The sequence below is a fragment of the Cyprinus carpio genome, unplaced genomic scaffold (assembly GCF_018340385.1).
Source record: "Cyprinus carpio isolate SPL01 unplaced genomic scaffold, ASM1834038v1 S000006585, whole genome shotgun sequence".
Taxonomy (NCBI): Eukaryota; Metazoa; Chordata; class Actinopteri; order Cypriniformes; family Cyprinidae; genus Cyprinus; species Cyprinus carpio.
In genome coordinates, this window is record NW_024879238.1 from 229,189 (window position 1) to 248,567 (window position 19,379).

General features: G+C 38.8%; 1 protein-coding gene across 1 annotated transcript in view; it reads right to left on the reverse strand.

The window, feature by feature from the left end:
• Positions 1-931: 931 nt before the first annotated feature.
• LOC109104485 (NACHT, LRR and PYD domains-containing protein 3-like) overlaps positions 932-19,379 on the reverse strand; it is a 69,057-nt gene continuing 50,609 nt past the window's right edge. The window contains exons 6-8 of the mRNA XM_042754728.1: positions 15,554-15,715; positions 5,168-5,214; positions 932-1,708 (exon numbers count right to left, since the gene is read on the reverse strand). Coding sequence (XP_042610662.1) covers positions 1,146-1,708; positions 5,168-5,214; positions 15,554-15,715 — 772 coding nt within the window. The 3' untranslated portion in view covers positions 932-1,145. The remainder of the gene's footprint in view (positions 1,709-5,167; positions 5,215-15,553; positions 15,716-19,379) is intronic.

Here is a 19,379-nt window from a genome sequence, read left to right on the forward strand (position 1 = left end):
GGTTTTGAACGACATGAGGGTGAGTAATTAAACAAATAAATATAGAATAAACCTCAACATTAATAGTGATAAGACAGAGGTAATGCTTATCGGTTTACCCCATCAAATCAGTAAAACTGGTACTTTTAACGGTTTATTTTCCGTGATCTCTCTTTTAGTGTTTTCGGTCCCCCTACTCGTTTACGCTCTACGGGTGTTTGGGCCTTTTCTTCTTGTGCACCAAAACTCTGGAATTCCCTTCCCATTGAGATCAGACAGGCTGAAACTTTTAGTGTTTTCAAATCTGCTCTTCAAACCCACTTTTTCAGAATAGTTTTTAATTGATGTTTTGTGTCATATGTATGGTGTTTATTTTACTTTATTGTTATTATTATTGCTATTATTTTTTTCCATGGAAAGTGCTTTGAAATGTACCTTTTACAGGTGCTATAGAAAATAAAGTTATTATTATTGTATTTATTATTATTTTAGTCTGGGACTAGGCTTAAGCATTGTCTGTGAAATTGGGGGGTTATTTGTTATTCTCAGGTCAGGTAAAGTAGGTAAAGTCTGCATTAACTCATAATCATTCCTTTCATACTTAGGACTAACCCCAAAGAAGTCTTCTGTACAAGTTATTTCTCAATGTCTTAGCAATAATATTGTCGGTAGGCAATAACTTGTGATTAATATAATAGTGTTTTATTAGTTACAATTTTCAGCTCAAGCAAAAAGTAAAGGGAAGTAAAACTTCAAAGTTACCTCAAAGGTTTTACCAAGTAAAACTTCAAAGGAACATAAGTACATACATGTTAGTAGGAAATATCAGATTTGTATAACTTTTCTCATTTCAGAATACCATATTTATTATATATTCAGGCAAATACATGTACTACTACTTGGACTAAATAAAGTTACTACAAAGAAAAACAAACAAACAAAAAAACCCAGTAAAATTGCATTATCTAAATTGTTATCAACATTATTCCACATCTTCCTCCAGGTTCAAAAGAAGTCTGTAGTGTGTATGTGGCACAAAATGCTTTCTCAGACTGCAGTAATAATAATGACTAATAATTAAAATGAGGAGAAAGAAAAATTAGCAGCTGTGTGAATTTAAGAAAAAGAGATAATATGAGTGTATTTCCTTCATTCAACTGTTTATCTCAGTTGTTACTCACAAGAGGTTGTTTAATCTTCCACACAGACATGGATTTATCAGAACTAACCCCAAATCCAGCATAGAGGGGTTCAGTGAAGGTGGAGATGAATGTGTGTAAGTGTGTGAGTGTGTGTGTGTCAGAGACGCTGTAGAAGGACAGAGTGCCAACCGACCAGTTCAGATACACCCCTACTCTGTTAAACTGAGAAGGGATAGTTATGTCTGTGCTTACGCTATTGTGTCTGGCAATGTATTTGTTTTTAAAACACATCAGACTCCAGGACTTCTTATTGTATCCAAACCAACAGTTAGAACCATTGTCTTTCCTGCTGATTCCTTTATATACCACTGATATATTAACGTTGTCTCTGCCGCTCCATTCAGCCTCCCAGTAACAGCGTCCAGACAGACTTTCTCTACACAGAACCTGAGGATGATACCCTTCAAATCTCTCTGGATGATCAGGATATGGGTGCTTCTTTGTTTCACATGTCACCATTCTGTTGCTCTCAGACAGAATGAGATGAGAGTGTGCTGTGTTTAAATCCAGTGTGAGATCACATGCATCTAAACACAAGAAGAGAGATTATTAGTCAAGTCAATTCAAGTCTGCTTTATTGTCAATTCTTCCACATGTACAGCACATACATACAGAAATTTAAATTTAAATTGCGTTACTCTCAGACCCATGGGGCATACAGATAACACTGACAGTAGAGCCTAAAAATCCAGATAGATACAGATTAAATATAAAATATAAAATACAACTATACAAATAAGGGTATGTAAAAAACTAAAAATAAGAATAAAGTTAAATAAAGCAGCGCAAGGCACATGACAGATAAAGTGCAAACCAGTGAAGTGAACAAACAGTGCAGATAAAAAGATTGTAGTGCAAAAAAGTTTGTTGAGTCTGATTAAAGTGACAAATGGCTCAGAGAGCAGTTCTTTTATTTAAACTGACTGAAGAGGTAGTAGAATGATGTCAGTTCTATGCTGAATGAGGTAGTGAGGAGACCAATGCTGCACAAAGTGACTGGTGCGTGTCACCATATGTTAGTGGAGAGGGGGGAGTGGAAGGACCTGGGGATGTGGGATCTGGGGGGGGCAGAAGAGAGGATTCACAGTTCAGTGGTGCCTGGGGCAGAAGAGGGAAGTGGGGGCAAGTTTGGGAGCGAGTTCAGCTTCCTGACAGCCTGATGAATGAAGCTGTCCTTCAGTCCGCTGGTCCTGGCCTGGAGACTCCGCAGTCTCCTCCCTGATGGCAGCAGACTGAAGAAGCTGTGTGACGGGTAAGTGGGATCACTTGCAATGCAGAGGGCTTTGCGAGTGAGACGGCTTCTGTAAATGTCCTGGAGGGAGGGGAGAGAGACACCAATGATCTTGTCGGCTGCTCTCACTATGCGTTGAAGGGTCTTCCGGCAGGACGGACTGCAGGCGCTATACCACACAGTGATGCAGCTAGTCAGGATGCTCTCGATGGTGCCTCTGTAGAAGGTGCACATGATGGGGTTTGTGGAGGAAGTAGAGACGCTGCTGTTTTCTTGGCCACTGCTGCTGTGTTTTCAGTCCAGGAGAGGTCCTCTGTGATGTGCACACCCAGGAACTTGGTGCTTTTCACTCTCTCCACAGTCGCACCGTTGATGGTCAGAGGAACATGCTGAGTGTGCACTCGCCTGAAGTCAACAACAATCTCCTTCATCTTTTCCATGTTCAGAGAGAAATTGTTGTCACTGCACCACCCGGCCAGGCGGCTCACCTCGCATCTGTAGTTTGTCTCGTCTCTGTTGCTAATGAGACCCACCACAGTCGTGTCATCCGCAAACTTAAACTTGTGATGGTGTGCAGTAGTGGGTCAGCAGAGTGAAGAGGAGGGGGCTCAGCACACATCCTTGAGGGGCCCCAGTGTTCAGTGTGATGGTGCTAGATGTGTTGCTGCCGACCTGTACTCCCTGAGGTCTTCCAGTCAGAAAGTCCAACAGCCAGTTGCACAGCGAAGTGTTGAGTCCCAGTTGGACCAGTTTGTGAATGAGCTGTTGAGGTATGATTATGTTGAATGCTGAACTGTAGTCTATGAACAGCATTCTGACGTATGAGTCCTTTTTGTCTATATGTGTGAGTGCTGGATAGGTTGGCCCTGGCTGTCCTCAGGCCCCCCTCATTTCCAGCTCTGAAGGCAGCGTTCCGCGTCTTCAAGAGTCTGTAGATCTCTCTGTGTCATCCAAGCTTCTGGTTGGCCCGGACATTGACTGTCTTTGTGACTGTAACATCATCAATACACTTGGTTATGTAGACAGTGACAGTCTCTGAGTACTCTTGGAGGTCTGTGGTGTTATTGTATGTGGCAGCCTGCTTAAACATATTCCAGTCAGTGGTGGTCTTGAAGAGCCTCTGACGACTGTTCCGGCCACACTTGAATTTGTTTGTGGACTGGTTTGGCGACTTTAACGAGCGGTCTGTATGCAGGCATTAGCATGACAGTGATGTGGTCTGAGCCACCAATGTGGGGGAGGGATAGGGCTTTGTAAGCTCCTCTCTGTGTGGTGTAAACCATGTCTAAAATGTTATTACCTCTTGTTGGAAAGTTAATGTGATGAGAAAAGCATCAAGGTGGACTGTATACTGCTCACTCATGTGCTGGTACAGTTCATTTAGTGCATCGTTCCCGTTGCTGGTGTTGGAATTCGGAGGAATGTATACAGCAACAACTTAATAATCATAAACTCCACCAGGGGTGAACAGTGTTTGCAGACCACAACAGCATCGTGGCACCACGCGTCATTGATGTAAACACAAAGCCCACCGCTGCGGGTTTTACCTCCCGCGGCGAGAGCTCTGTCTGCTCGATAGCGTGTCAGCTGATCGAGCGGAATGGCACAGTCTGGAACGCTGTTGCTGAGCCATGTTTCTGTGAACATAAAAACACAACAGTCTCTTACAGTCCTCTGAGTTGAGCGTAGTAGTTGGATGTAGTCTAGTTTATTGTCCAAAGAGCGTACGTTAGCCAGTATGATGGTTGGAATAGCTGGCTTGTGTGGGTTAGCCATTAGCCTAGCCCGGATACCTCCACGCTTACCCCTCTTCTGTTTCCTCTCACACCGCTTGTGGCACCTCCACTGTGGGCGAGATGCAGTAGTTGGGGTCGGTGATGGTGGAGCAGACCGATGTCCCGCACCTCTTCCGTGTGTGTGGAGTTTAACACTAAAAATGTGGTTCTGCCGACATCCAACAGAAACTCACGAAAAAACACTCCCACAAACAAAACAAAAAACAATAAAGACGTACAAAAACACTGCGACTCACAAGACAAAAAACACGAAAACACCGTTCTGAGAGAGAGAAGCCACTGCCCTGCCCTCTTGTTATATATTACATTTATAACAAAACATCAGTATGTGTGTGTACCTAATTAACCATATTTTTGGGACATCCAGTGATTTAAAAAATATATATATTCTAAAAATGAAGTTTTCTGTGAGATTAGGTTAGGGGAATGAAGGCCCAATTCATGAGCAAGCTCAGGCAAAGGTATGCTTAAAACTATCATAGGATAAGGAATCAACATATCTTGAAAGGAGGGTATGAATCCATGATTACTAATATATATACAAAAAACAGAAATGGTCTTAAACCTCCCATTCTATTAGTTAAAATTAGAGAAAGAAGAAAGACTTTACTAACTTTGACAATAAAAGAGAATTATAGAAGAAAAGTGGGACTTTAAAATTCTAAAAGTCCAGTTTAGAGAAAGATCAAATTCAGGTCAATAATCATTAGGATTAGAAAATGAGTATGGTTCAGTTCTGTAATGGGTAGGGTTAGAGAGAGAATACGGTTAAGGTGTTTAATGGTTAAGGTTAGAGTTAGGGTTAGGGAAAACCCGGAAACCAGTGAGTGTGTGTGTTCCAACTTAACCATATTTTTGGGACATCCAGTGATTTTTTTACTCTAAAAATTAAGTTTTCTGTGAGGTTAGGGTTAGGGTGTGGGTTAGGATAACTAACTAAATGTATTTGTGTAACCTACATTTCTGCGGTCCTCTTACAGTCCTGATCTCTCCTCCATGATCCACACTATAAAACAAAAGATGTCACATTTTACTTAAAGTCAAAAACTCAATACATTTCCTTTTAAATAAATGATCCCTCAAAATCAAAACAATCTCACACTGTCTATTCTGATGAAGACTCTGTCTGTCCTCCAACATTTGATGTAGTTCCCGATTCACAACCTCTATCATTGGATAAGACCCTTAAGCCTTGCGCTACAGACTTCTTTCAAATTTACTAAATGAAGTTCCTAATGTTTAGTTTGAAACTAATCATTCAGTCCTGTCAATCATTATGAGCATATTTAATCAGCAGTGCTTAATATTGTGCACAGGCTTATTTGAATCAAGAACAACTGCTCTAAATATTTATTTGTAACTTACTCTACTTTACTAATGTTCCACAAAGTCTCTTACGATACAAAAATATATGGTAATATACTGCAAAATATATTGTGATATATTACATATTTATTGAGTACATATTGCACATAGATTCTTCCATATAAATGTGAATGTATGTACACACATATATACACACATTCACGGAATAAGTTACAGCAGATTTCTTGTTCCCAGCATGCTTTGATTCTGACTGTGAAAGGATAGTAGGAATGTTAAAATTAAGTGTTATTTCATGTGTTTTGCTCAATATTAATATAGGGGGAGATCTGTTAGTTTGATGTTTTATTACATTTTCATGCCATAAAAATTGAGCCAGCCTGAAATAAGGCTTTTTCTGTTAGGTTTTTTTAACACTATTGTACAAAACACAGCATTTATGGGACAGTTGTATTATTTAAATGTGTGTATGGCAAACAATTTTTGAGATTTCAGGATTACTCCATTCAAACAGATGGGACTTTATCTTGGATGGTCGAAATAGTGGCCATATTTGCAAGCCTCTGGGGAGCTGAGTGAACAGACTTTTATTAAAGAGGTCTTTGCTCCTACTCACCACTGATTTACTTAGCCACACCCATCTCTGCTCCTCCTGATTTTTCTCCTGCCTCTTTCCCAGCTGTCTCTGGAGCGGCATATAGCACAAAGCTGCCTCCGCAAGCAGGAACCACTCTGGTTCCTCCTTTGCCTACCTCTCAACTTTTCTCCAACAACTCTACTTTCAAAAGTGCCAAACCTAGCATGAGGCTGCCTCCACACAAGGTGCCTGCCTTTTTCACTAACTATCCATTATACTGCTTGAAAAGTTTTTTTCTGGGATAAATCTGACATAGGAAATTTGAAACTTTCCCAGTAAAGTGTGCTGAATCCCATACACGAGACAAAACACAGAATATTTCTGATAACACACACTAGATGTGTTTTCCAGTACACCTAGCAAGCATTAGCTATGTTTACATGAACACTTTTTGCTTCCATCGGAATTAATTAATTCTGATTGATGAATCCGAACATAGTTTTTACATGAATGGTAAATAAAGTGATCGGGTTGATATGATCTGAAGCTTGTGACATAAAAACGCGCATATTTAATCTTTTGACATGAGCACACTGCATGAGTTTTCCGCTGTTGTCGCATACAGTTTTAAAAAGCACACTTGATATTTATCTTCTTCGGATCCTAATTAGGCAACAACCAGCACATTAACTGTTGTGCAGTGTTTAGACTGAAAAAGGACTGTTGGGATGCATCTATCAACCAAGGAAACGTGAGAAAGATTAACCCAGTAACTTTGCTTTGGTAAGCCTTTTTCTGCAAGCATCCGAAAAAATTAAAAAGTCTGATTTCGCTCCCTTGGTGATGTGGCAAAGGGATCTCATTATAATATTACCTCCCCTTAATCTGTAAGCTTCCACCCACAGTGCTGTCATTTTGATTTTGCAAGTGACAACGGTGTACCAGCTCTAATGCCATGGCGAAAGTTTGAGCAAAACATGCTAACTGTTCTGTCTTTGGCTGCACTGCTGGATGGGAGCATATGTTGTTCTAGAACTTGGATATACCTTTCAGCATTGATGGTGCCTTTCCAGATGTGTAAGCTGTCCATGCCACATGCACTCACGCAACCCCATACCATCAGAGATGCAGGCTTCTGAACTGAGCGCTGATAACAACTTGGGTTGTCCTTATCCTCTTTAGTCCGGATGACATGGCGTCCCAGTTTTCCAAAAAGAACTTCAATTTTTGATTCGTCTGACCACAGAAAAGTTTTCCACTTTGCCACAGTCCATTTGGATGTAAGAGTTTCATCACACACAGACACGGTGTGAGAGCTCAGAGAGGTTCCTGAATCTCAATCGATTTTTTTGATTGGTTAAAATTAATGGAGAATATCTTGTGTTTTTCTGTTGGTGCTCGGCCATTTTAGGCTCAAGCACCCATGTGATCTTTGCCTATGCTGGGATTAATCTAAATTCACACTACTCACTATTATGGGATTTGGTGGGCTTACTACTCACTCGGTTTGTTGTAGTTTTATAATTGAGATAATGTACACAGTAAGATCATGCATAAACATTTTAGGCCCCACATCTGGAGCGGAATCACCTGAGACTCTCACTTCTTGACACCCTTGAATCAAATTGTTTTGCAGTCGACTCCGAGCCTTACTGTTCTTACCCCTTCCCCACTGCATCAGACCAGTTTCACTGCAGTTTTTGCACAGGCTGACAGTGTCTGGTATTTCCTGAGATTTATATCAGATGAAGGTAAGTGTGAATACATAAAATGATTTTAAATTTACAATCATTTTTATTTTTCAGTATTTCAGTACTGTATTTCTAGAATGATGCTTTTATGAGCCATTAATTCCCGCTTCTGTGTTGAACTCCCCCAAACTGTGTTGAATTCCCCCATATTCCGCTTTGGTGTTCCCTCTTATATGACCGAGTCCGGACATCTGCAATGCCGCAAGTTTCGTCTCAACACTTTTCCCCCTGCAATAAACCATTTTGTAATTCTTGTTCCCATGCCTAAATATGCACAAATATTATAAATTGATATGTTATAGAAAATGAAACATGAAATGCATGGAGAAAATAAAAAACAAAATAAAAAAATCATCATCATGTATACAACAACATCAACATGTCCAGACTGAACAACATCCAGACTGAACTCTGTTAATGGGCTCCATTACAACACTTTCTTGAAAGTGAAAGTGACATAGAGCCAAGTATGGTGAACCATGCTCGGAATTCGTGCTCTGCATTTAACCCATCCAAAGTGCAGGTCAGTGGGCAAAGTGCAGGAGCAGTGGGCAGCCATTTATGCTGCGGCGCCCGGGGAGCAGTTGGGGGTACGAACCCTCTCTAAAAGCCAACCCAGTAATCACATTTAATGTGCATAGAGCACTGTCCAACACTCTATCCGTTAGGCCACGTCTTCTTGGATGAACTTGCTTTATTTGCCAAGCTTGTCAGCACAGTTTATGTGCCTGGTGCATTGCTTTGATATGGGATTACTTCTGCTTCATGGATTTTATTTTTGGACTGGAATACTCATTAACACTTCGCCAGTTATAATTTCACTACCAACTTTCTTGTGAGCCCTCACTGTCTCTCTGGACACTTTGTATACTTCATCTGACCTGCTTGATATAACAGTGAGTTATAGCTTACACTTTCTACCCAGTCTATTCATCAGTGATCAATGGAAGTAGGGGCTGGGTAGGTTTTTTTGTTTTAACCAAAGCCTGCCCTGTCCCAAACCATTGTCGACTCTATTTTGCAGTGTTTGGCCTCACAGTGTAAGCCAGGTTGTGTAGATGGGTTAATTCTAGCTACTCTAATTTAATTATTTATTGCTGTTTTAGCGGACCTTATTATTTGTCTGCTCTCCTGTGCATTGGCATTAATAGGATATACACTCACCTAAAGGATTATTAGGAACACCATACTAATACTGTGTTTGACCCCCTTTCGCCTTCAGAACTGCCTTAATTCTATGTGGCATTGATTCAACAAGGTGCTGAAAGCATTCATTAAAGTGACCCACCGATATTGATAGGATAGCATCTTGCAGTTGATGGAGATTTGTGGGATGCACATCCAGGGCACGAAGCTCCCGTTCCACCACATCCCAAAGATGCTCTATTGGGTTGAGACCTGGTGACTGTGGGGGCCATTTTAGTACAGTGAACTCATTGTCATGTTCAAGAAACCAATTTGAAATGAATGAAGCTTTGTGACATGGTGCATTATCCTGCTGGAAGTAGCCATCAAAGGATGGGTATATGGTGGTCATAAAGGGATGGACATGGTCAGAAACAATGCTCAGGTAGGCCGTGGCATTTAAACAATGCCCAGTTGAAAAACATCCCCCACACCATTACACCACCACCAGCAGCCTGCACAGTGGTAACAAGGCATGATGGATCCATGTTCTCATTCTGTTTATGCCAAATTCTGACTCTACCATATGAATCTCTCAACAGAAATCGAGACTCATCAGACCAGGCAACATTTTTCCAGTCTTCAACTGTCCAATTTTGGTGAGCTCGTACAAATTGTAGCCTCTTTTTCCTATTTGTAGTGGAGATGAGTGGTACCCGGTAGGGTCTTCTGCTGTTATAGCCCATCCGCCTCAAGTTTGTGCGTGTTGTGGCTTCACAAATGCTTTGCTGCATAACTTGGTTGTAACGAGTGGTTATTTCAGTCAAAGTTGCTCTTCTATCAGCTTGAATCAGTCGGCCCATTCTCCTCTGACCTCTAGCATCAACAAGGCAGTTTCGCCCACAGGACTGCCACATACTGGATGTTTTTCGCTTTTCACACCATTCTTTGTAAACCCTTGAAATGGTTGTGCTTGAAAATCCCAGTAACTGAGCAGATTGTGAAATACTCAGACCGGCCCGTCTGGCACCAACAACCATGCCACACTCAAAATTGCTTAAATCACCTTTCTTTCCCATTCTGACATTCAGTTTGGAGTTCAGAAGATTGTCTTGACCAGGACCACACCCCTAAATGTATTGAAGCAACTGCCATGTGATTGGTTGATTAGATAATGAGAAATTGAACAGGTGTTCCTAATAATCCTTTAGGTGAGTGTATTTTTATACTACTATGGAACAGATGCATCTAAATTCATTCTCCAGTTTACCTGCAGAAACCTATAAAGTTCTGGTCAACTACTCATCGTCACACCAATAGAGTGGCAGCCGGGGGTGGCGCTCTCAACTTTGACCATATATTACCTGCTGGAATAATCCTATATAAAATTTGTCTGCTTCATCTACAACATCAGCCTCCTCCCCAGTTAATATGGTATTGCTTAATGCCAGGTCTCTCTGTAATACATCTTTTAAATGACGTTTTTAGTTCCAGGGACTTGGACTATTTTTTCTTGACAAAGAACTGGCTAAACAATGGGGATGTTGTCCCTCTAGGAGAACTGACTCTGACCAGTTGTACCTTTTGTAATTCCCCATGGCATGTTGGCTGTGGTGGTGGTGGTCTAGCTACTGTGTATAGAAATCAGTATCACTGCAATCTTTAGCCAGTTTGTGTTTTTTTTGTTAATTGCAGCTGCAGAAGATGGATCTAATATGCCCTGTGTTCTGTGCACCTCCTAAATATAATAAGGATTTCATTGCTGAATTCTAAGAATTCTTATCTTCCCTGATGCCTTGTTGTGACAAACTGGTAACTCTGGGAGATTTCAATATTTATGTCTGCTGTACAACTCAACCTGTCGTTAAAGGGGAGATCAGATGCAAAATTCACTTTTCAATGTTGTTTGAACATAATAGTTATCTTCGCCTTTGACATTTTACTCCCAAACTCTATGTTTTTGTAATTTATCGTGATATTCGTAAATCTAATGCGGCGTAATTGATCATAACAGACTGTTATCAACAGGTCTCAATTGATGCCTCACATGTAAAGCCGCGATGTCAATGAAACAGACGTTACTCCAGTCTCTAAATCAGAACTTCATTTAGAGAATGCCATGAATAAATAATCCAAGGGTAATTGAATCTTGGATAACTAGTTTTGTTAGATAAAGACTTAGTGAATTTTGTCAATTCATAATTTCTCAGTTTGTATTGCTTAAGGGTCTTCTTCAAACATGGAGATCAAAGAAGACGATGGAAACAAGCCAGCAGTGACAAACTGGTAACTCTGGGAGATTTCAATATTTATGTCTGCTGTACAACTCAACCTGTCGTTAGAGGGGAGATCAGATGCAAAATTCACTTTTTCATGTTGTTAGAACATAATATTTATCTCCGCCTTTGACATTTTACTCCCAAACTCTATGTTTTTGTGATTTATCATGACATTCGTAAATCTAATGTGGCATAATTGATCATAACAGACTGTTATCAACAGGTCCCAATTGATGCCTCACATGTAAAGCCATGATGTCAATGAAACAGACGTTACTCCAGTCTCTAAATCAGAACTTCATTTAGAGAATGCCATGAATAAATAATCCAAGGGTAATTGAATCTTGGATAACTAGTTTTGTTAGACAAAGACTTAGTGAATTTTGTCAATTCATAATTTCTCAATTTGTATTGCTTAAGGGTCTTCTTCAAATATGGAGACCAAAGAAGACGATGGAAACAAGCCAGCAGATGAGCCAATGCATGTAACGGAACTGGTGTTCAGGAAGGCTCTACAGGTAAATTATTTATAAACTACATTAAATGCAGTAATAATATACTCTGATCTTAGAACATCAGTCATGTTAAGCATAGTAGAAAGCTTTGAATATACTATCTGAACATTTTGTTGTTTCAAGCATCTTGTCCAATAAAAGAGACCAAAGATCTGACATTCTGTGGACCTGTCAGTGGCAAAAGTAAACTCTAAAACAGTTGTGTGTATACACTGTAGATTAAGGTTGTTAAAACTCGGGTTGCACGGTTTACCGGGACTACGGTAGTATCCCGATACTAACGGTCCAAAATACTGGCGGTGCCACTGTATTTTTTAAATGGTAGTGTCGTCATTACGGTTCTATCGTATTTACTGTTGTACGTCGCTTGTGGGGCAGTTGCTAAAACGTTTGAACACTTGTGTTGCAAATAAACAATATAGCGTCTTTTTGTCTTCCTGTTGTCTTTTTGGGGTGACCTTTAAGCGCGCAAAAAACCTGTGTAGAATTCGCACCCTTATATACCATATATGGTATTGTGTTGTTGTTTTTTTTCGAAAAGCATCTGATTCAGTTGATTTCATTTTAATTTGCAGTGGTCTGTTCCTGTGAATACAATGAATTTAAATACATCGTTTGACCCCGACAATCTCTTGAAACTCACGCAGTGAAATATGGAATTACTTCCAATTGATGACGGAAAACCAATCTGCTGTGAATGCCTACAGAGAATTCAAGCTAAAGGGGGAAACACCAGCAACCTCATTAAGCATCTTCGGACACATCCCACATCTCTTGCAAAGTACATGTATACCTTAAATAATTTAACAACGAATATAACCATATTTACAATAACATTAACCCTCTGGAGTCGATTAACGCGTATACGCGTTTTGGGGTATTTTCTCCTGATAACCCCGAAAAGAACTTAAATTACACTTTCAGTTTTGATCGTACAGATAAGTGCAATACATCAATCGAATCTGTAAAGGGTCTACTTTTTTTTTTGTATACAGACATAATAACAACAAAACTTTGTGCACTTATAAAATAAAGATAACAAAACAAGGAGTGCTGTCTGCAGCCTTTGTCTGCGCTGATCTTCAGATACAAATGCGTCATTAAAATGAACTGTAACTCAGCGAATACTCAACGAAGAGACATGAGAGAGATATCTATAGAAAGCATGACATGTCTACTTTTAAACTAAACAAGTGCTGCTGAAAACAAATATTCTGTGATAAAGTAATCCATATGAAAACAACGCGATGTCCGTTTTTCACGTCTCCCTTCATTATCTTCTAATGCGACCTAATGCCGAGCGCGCTTTTGAGATTCAAATGTTTCACTGAAGCGCGCGGCTTTTGAATACACCCACACAACAGAAGACAACGCAGCGAGATTGTTCTTCAAGTTTTTTTATTTTACTGTTTGCTTCGCGATGAGAGGAATAAGACATAATTCACCCCAAAAAAGATGTGATGTGGTTGAGGATTTGAGATTTGGATTTCCTCAGAAAAAAGAATGAAGCACTTTATTCAGCAGAGTTCATAAACATGAGTAAGTCTCTTTTTATTTATTTATATACTTGTACTAGTTTTCACATAACGTGTAAACATTTTACTAGTTAGACTTTTTCCAAAGACTTTTTCCAAACTATAATTCCTGACTAAATGTATAATCAAGTGAAATATTATGAAATTTCAATAACAATATACACTACTATACCATTCAAAAGCTTGATGTAAATAATATAAATGTAACAATAAATGTAACTGTAACAAATGTAACAATCATTGCTGTTCTTTCAATTTATCCCCCCTAAAAAACCTAAAAAAAATTCTCAGCTCTTTTCAACATTAATAATAATAATAATAATAATAATAATAATAATAATAATAATGATAATAACAATAAATGTTTTTTTGTAGAAAATAAGATTGTTAAAAGGATTTCTGAAGGATTGTGTGATTGGAGTAATGATGCTAAAATTCAGTTTGAAAGTCAGCTTTGATTGTTCCTAATAAACTGTTTAACTGCACTCACAAGTGAATATTAAATTATGTTGTGGGATAATTAAATATATTCTAAATAAACTACAAACATAAAATTATATACATTTATTTTGTCCTCACATTCTTTCTTGTAACTCATCCCTCTCAGTGACACAGCTGACTGAATGGCTCATTATGCAGCTCATTATGCAGGCCTTTGTCTTCTCAGGTGTGAATTCATGATAGTTGACGCCTACTCGCATATGACTTTTACCAACAAAAAGTGTCTTAGAAAATTTTAAATCAATATATTGTTATCTGTAAGTGAGTAAACAAGATGATTTTCACATCATTTAGAAAAAAAAAATTCTAGGCTACAAGCTCCAGTTCTCAAAATTCCTGGGAACCAATTTTCTGTATGTGTTTTATTGCCTTATTCAAAGTGATTTAACATTTTTAGTTTTTCACTAACCACGCATAACATTTTTTTTCTCAAAAACACAATCATGTACATACATGCTGCTCACATATTATTATAGCCCAGTTTGTGCTGATTACAGTGAGATTAGACTTTAGCCATTTAGATATTTATATGGAAACTGAAAAAAGCACAAAATCTTAAAGTAAATCTGCCAGTTGTTTTATACTTTCATTAGACTTTCTCCGTTTGAATTTAGTTATGGTGTGGCATATTATTCACGCTATCTAGAGAGAGGGACTGAAAAGGTTTATTAAATTTGAAGTTTAAACACTTCATTTTAAAATAATAACTTTATATGTAGTATGTATATATTTTTGTTGCTCTTTTGTCCACATTCTGGATGAATGGTTTTCATTCTTTGCAACAATCTTTGTGACAAAGAATGTTATATTCATTAACATGATGACATCTGCAGTCTGTTCTTCTCAGACTTTAAGCACAGAAGTAGTATCCAGCCATTTGAATGTGACCACCTACAGTCCATATCCTATTGTCCACGTGTTGATCAAATACAGATAGATCTTGCAGAAGACACATTATGTGGGATGGTTGACCAAAAGTGGTTTGTAGAAGCAAGGAAATGCGAGTTAATTCAGCTGAAAGAAGAAGCTAAGGCCAAGGCAGTTCCTTTGGCAGTGTCTGTACAAATAGGTGACCAACAAAACAAATTACATGTGTCTGTGTGTTACAGTCAAATTACAGCAGACTTGGCAGAGTTATGGTCACATGATTTGAAGAAAAACTCCTAGTACTGCCCTTGCTCAATGCCAAGAAAATCTTGTATTCACAAAGCTGTTTCAAAGTGGCATCTCTTTTACCATCACAAAGAGTTGTTCAAGAAAGTGAAAAGTGTGGAGGAGGTCCCTCCTGATTCACATAATCTTCTCCTGATTATGTAGCATAGAGTAAAATTCAAGCACAGACTCACAGTCTTGATATTTACCATGCTGCTTGAATTTGTTCTAAATAACAAGCATGCAATAAATATTAAATTTGCTTTGTGAATGTGAGTTGTATTAAAACTAAATCTAAGTTTTTCTTAGATTATCCGCGAACTGCCACCACCAAATCTAGCAAGACAAAGTTGAAAGCAAAAAAATGTGCTTTCATACATTTGCCTGAAAACTTGTGGTAGTCTGTGGTTAAAGCCCCACTCAGCAGTCAAAAGCTCCAAATGCAATTTGCAGATCCTTCAGAAGTGGTACCCACAGCAGTAAAAAGTTAATTCTGATTAAGTACCATCTGTAAGAGTTTTAAGTGACTTTATAGCACACACATGTACAAACACATATGACAGGGTGATTGTTCGTGTTGAACATACTTGAGTTTGTCCAGTCTGTACTTTGGATCAGAGAGCAGCTTGACTCCGGATTCTCCTGGATTATTGTAGCTCAGATCCAGCTCTTTCAGGTGCGAGGGGTTTGAACTCAGAGCAGAAGCCAGATAGCCACAACCTTCCTCTGTCACAATGCAGCCAGATAATCTACAAATACACAAACAGTCAACATCACATGACCACTGGCATTAGAACTGATCAAGTAAAAGACTTGAATATTTTCATCCTGGAAAAGAAAAAGGGAGATTTTGTTATATAGTTCATTTCAGAGTATGGGTATGAAAGAAGAAAAATTTTGCTATGAAATGTGTAAGATTTACAGAATTTTAGACACTTTCATCATCTGAGATACACTCAGACACTTTGATAAACTGTAAAGCTGATGCCATTTGTCTGGACCAGAGAGGGCCACAGTCTGAAAAGACAAAGAACTCTTGCAAGAATCAACATCTGAACAGTGTCTAACAAGCCTCACATCCTCATTCAAGACAAAATACCCAACTGAGAAAGAGTTTCACACCTTATGAATGATTACACTACAGAGATCACTGAAACCACTATTCTTAATCAGAGTTTATAACAATGCAACTGTTCATGTTTTGATGTCATCTGAAAGGTCTCTGTGTGTCTGGTAAAATGTCTCATTCTCTTAACAATAGGACTGACAGCCATCAAGATTAAAACATACTGAAAACAGACTACTCCCAGTGTATTTAATGCAAATTACCTTCTGTCCCAAAAGGTGATAGCACTACTTGATAAATGCAGATTCTAATTGTTAGTCCCTGTCTCCATTTCGGGGGAAGTTTATTTTGGTCAGAGTACTTAAAAGGATACTCCACCCCAAAATGAAAATTTAGTCAGTAATCACTTACCCCCATGTCGTTCCAAACCCGTAAAAGCTCCGTTCGTCTTCGGAACACAATTTAAGATATTTTGGATGAAAACCAGGAGGCCTGTGACTGTCCCATAGACTGGCAAGTAAATAACAGTGTCAAGGTCCAGAAAAGGTATGAAAGTCGTCGTCAGAATACTCCATCTGCCATCAGAAGTGCAATCTGGGTTATATGAAGCGATGGGTACACTTTTTGTAAGCGAAGAAAACAAAAATAACGACTTTATTCAACAATTCCTTTGTCAGCAGTCTCCACTGTGTCTCTCCACATCACCGTATGCTGCTTATGCTCTTCTGTATCATCCACGCCACAAGGATGCTCTGCTTTCTTTCAAATCAAAGCTAAATACACATAGAAACAGCGCATCCTTGTGACGAACGGAGCTTTTACAAGTTTGGAACGACATGAGGGTAAGTGATTAATGACAACATTTTCATTTTGGGGTAGAGTATCCCTTTAAGGAAATTTTGCAAGAAGTTCAGGCGATTCTATAGTCAGAAGCCCATAGCGTAGAGTGTCCAAACACAATGTTATGTATCTTTCTAAAGTCAGGTATGCATCTTACTCTTAAATTCATCTTTGATAATCGGATGTCTTGTATTGATATGATATCTTTGAAATTGGCTATGTAATTGGCATTATACATATTCGCCTGACTGATAATAAATTGTTACATTAGAATTTATTCTGACTTACACTGAGATTATTGACTTTAATTCATTGTTAAGTATATAAATATGCAAATATGCGCTCAGGTTAGCAACAGACTAAAATGATGTTTTAGAGCTCTGGCTAACACATTGGCATTAGTTACTGTATGTATACTTTGACTTTAGATGCTATGGGTTTTTCCGTTTAGAAAAACAGTGTGTTGTTGACCAACCTAAATTCGGGTCAGCCACAACCTCTGGTTATTGTAATATTATTCTAACTACAAACCCGATTCCAAAAAAGTTGTGACACTGTACAAATTGTGAGTAAAAAAGGAATGGAATAATTTACAAATCTCATATTTTATTTACAATAGAATATAGATAACATATCAAATGTTGAAAGTGAGACATTTTGAAATGTCATGCCAAATATTGGCTCATTTTGGATTTCATTAGAGCTACACATTCCAAAAAAGCTGGGACAGGTAGCAATAAGGAAAAGGAAAATGTACATATAAGGAACAGCTGAAGGACCAATTTGCAACTTATTAGGTCAATTGGCAACATGATTGGGTATAAAAAGAGCCTCTCAGAGTGGCAGTGTCTCTCAGAAGTCAAGATGGGCAGAGGATCACCAAATCCCCCAATGCTGTGGTGAAAAATAGTGGAGCAATATCAGAAAGGAGTTTCTCAGAGAAAAATTGCAAAGAGTTTGAAGTTATCATCATCTACAGTGCATAATATCATCCAAAGATTCAGAGAATCTGGAACATTCTCTTTGCTTAAGGGTCAAGGCCCGAGAACCATACTGGATGCCTGTGATTTTCGGGTACTGCATCACATACAGGAATGCTACTGTAATGGAAATCACAACATGGGCTCAGGAATACTTCCAGAAAACATTGTCGGGGAACACAATCCACCGTGCCATTCGCCGTTGCTGGCTAAGACTCTATAGGTCAAAAAAGAAGCCATATCTAAACATGATACAGAAGCACAGGCGTTTTCTCTGGGCCAAGGCTCATTTAAAATAGACTGTGGCAAAGTGGGAAACTGTTCTGTGGTCAGACGAATCAAAATTTGAAGTTCTTTTTGGAAAACTGGGACGCCCATGTCCGGGGGGGATCCGGACTGAAGAGGACAAGGACAACCCAAGTTGTTATCAGCGTTCAGTTCAGGAGCCTGCATCTCTGATGGTATGGGGTTGCATGAGTGCGTGTGGCATCTGCAGCTTACACATCTGGAAAGGCATCATCAATGCTAGAACAACATATGCTCCCATCCAGACGTCGTCTCTTTCAGGGAAGACCTTGTATTTTCCAACATGACAATGCCAGACCACATACTGCATCAATTACAACATCATGTTACTGAAATGGCCAGCCTGCAGTCCAGATCTTTCACCCATAGAAAACATTTGGCGCATCATAAAGAGGAAAATGTGACAAAGAAGACCTAAGACAGTTGAGCAACGGCTAGAAGCCTGTATTAGACAAGAATGGAACATTCCTATTCCTAAACTTGAGCAACTTGTCTCCTTAGTCCCCAGACGTTTGCAGACTGTTATAAAAAGAAGAGGGGATGCCACACAGTGGTAAACATGGCCTTGTCCCAAAAAAAATTTGTTGATGCCATGAAATTTAAAATCAACTTATTTTTCCCTTAAAATTATACATTTTCTCAGTTTAAACATTTGATATGTCATCTATGTTGTATTCTGAACAAAATATTGAAATTTGAAACTTCCACATCATTGCATTGTTTTTATTCACAATTTGTACAGTGTCCCAACTTTTTTGGAATCGGGTTTGTGAGTGTACGTGAGAAATCATATCATTATTATATAAAGTTACTTAGAAAAAGTTGGACAACTTGGTTCTTTAGTAATGGCCATGATGTCTGGTTAGATATAGTATTACCTTAAAGGGGTCATATGATGCGATTTCAAATTTTCCATTCTCTTTGGAGTTTTACAAACTCTTGGTGCATAAAGAAGATATGTAAAGTTGCAATACACCGTGCAAAAGCATAGAGGTATCACACACACACACACCAGACGCATAACGTTCAGTTCAAGTGGCTGTCTAAAACAGTTTATTTAATCACCGAATGAACATAAGCTTGCTTCAAGAATGAACAATGTGGCATAAATGAGTTTGAAATTCGGTGTTTATAAAAGAGCAAGCAGAAAGAGAAAGCGCGATCTATTAAAGATCTTTATATGAAGCATACAGACTTTGTTAGAGCCACAGAAAAACATTT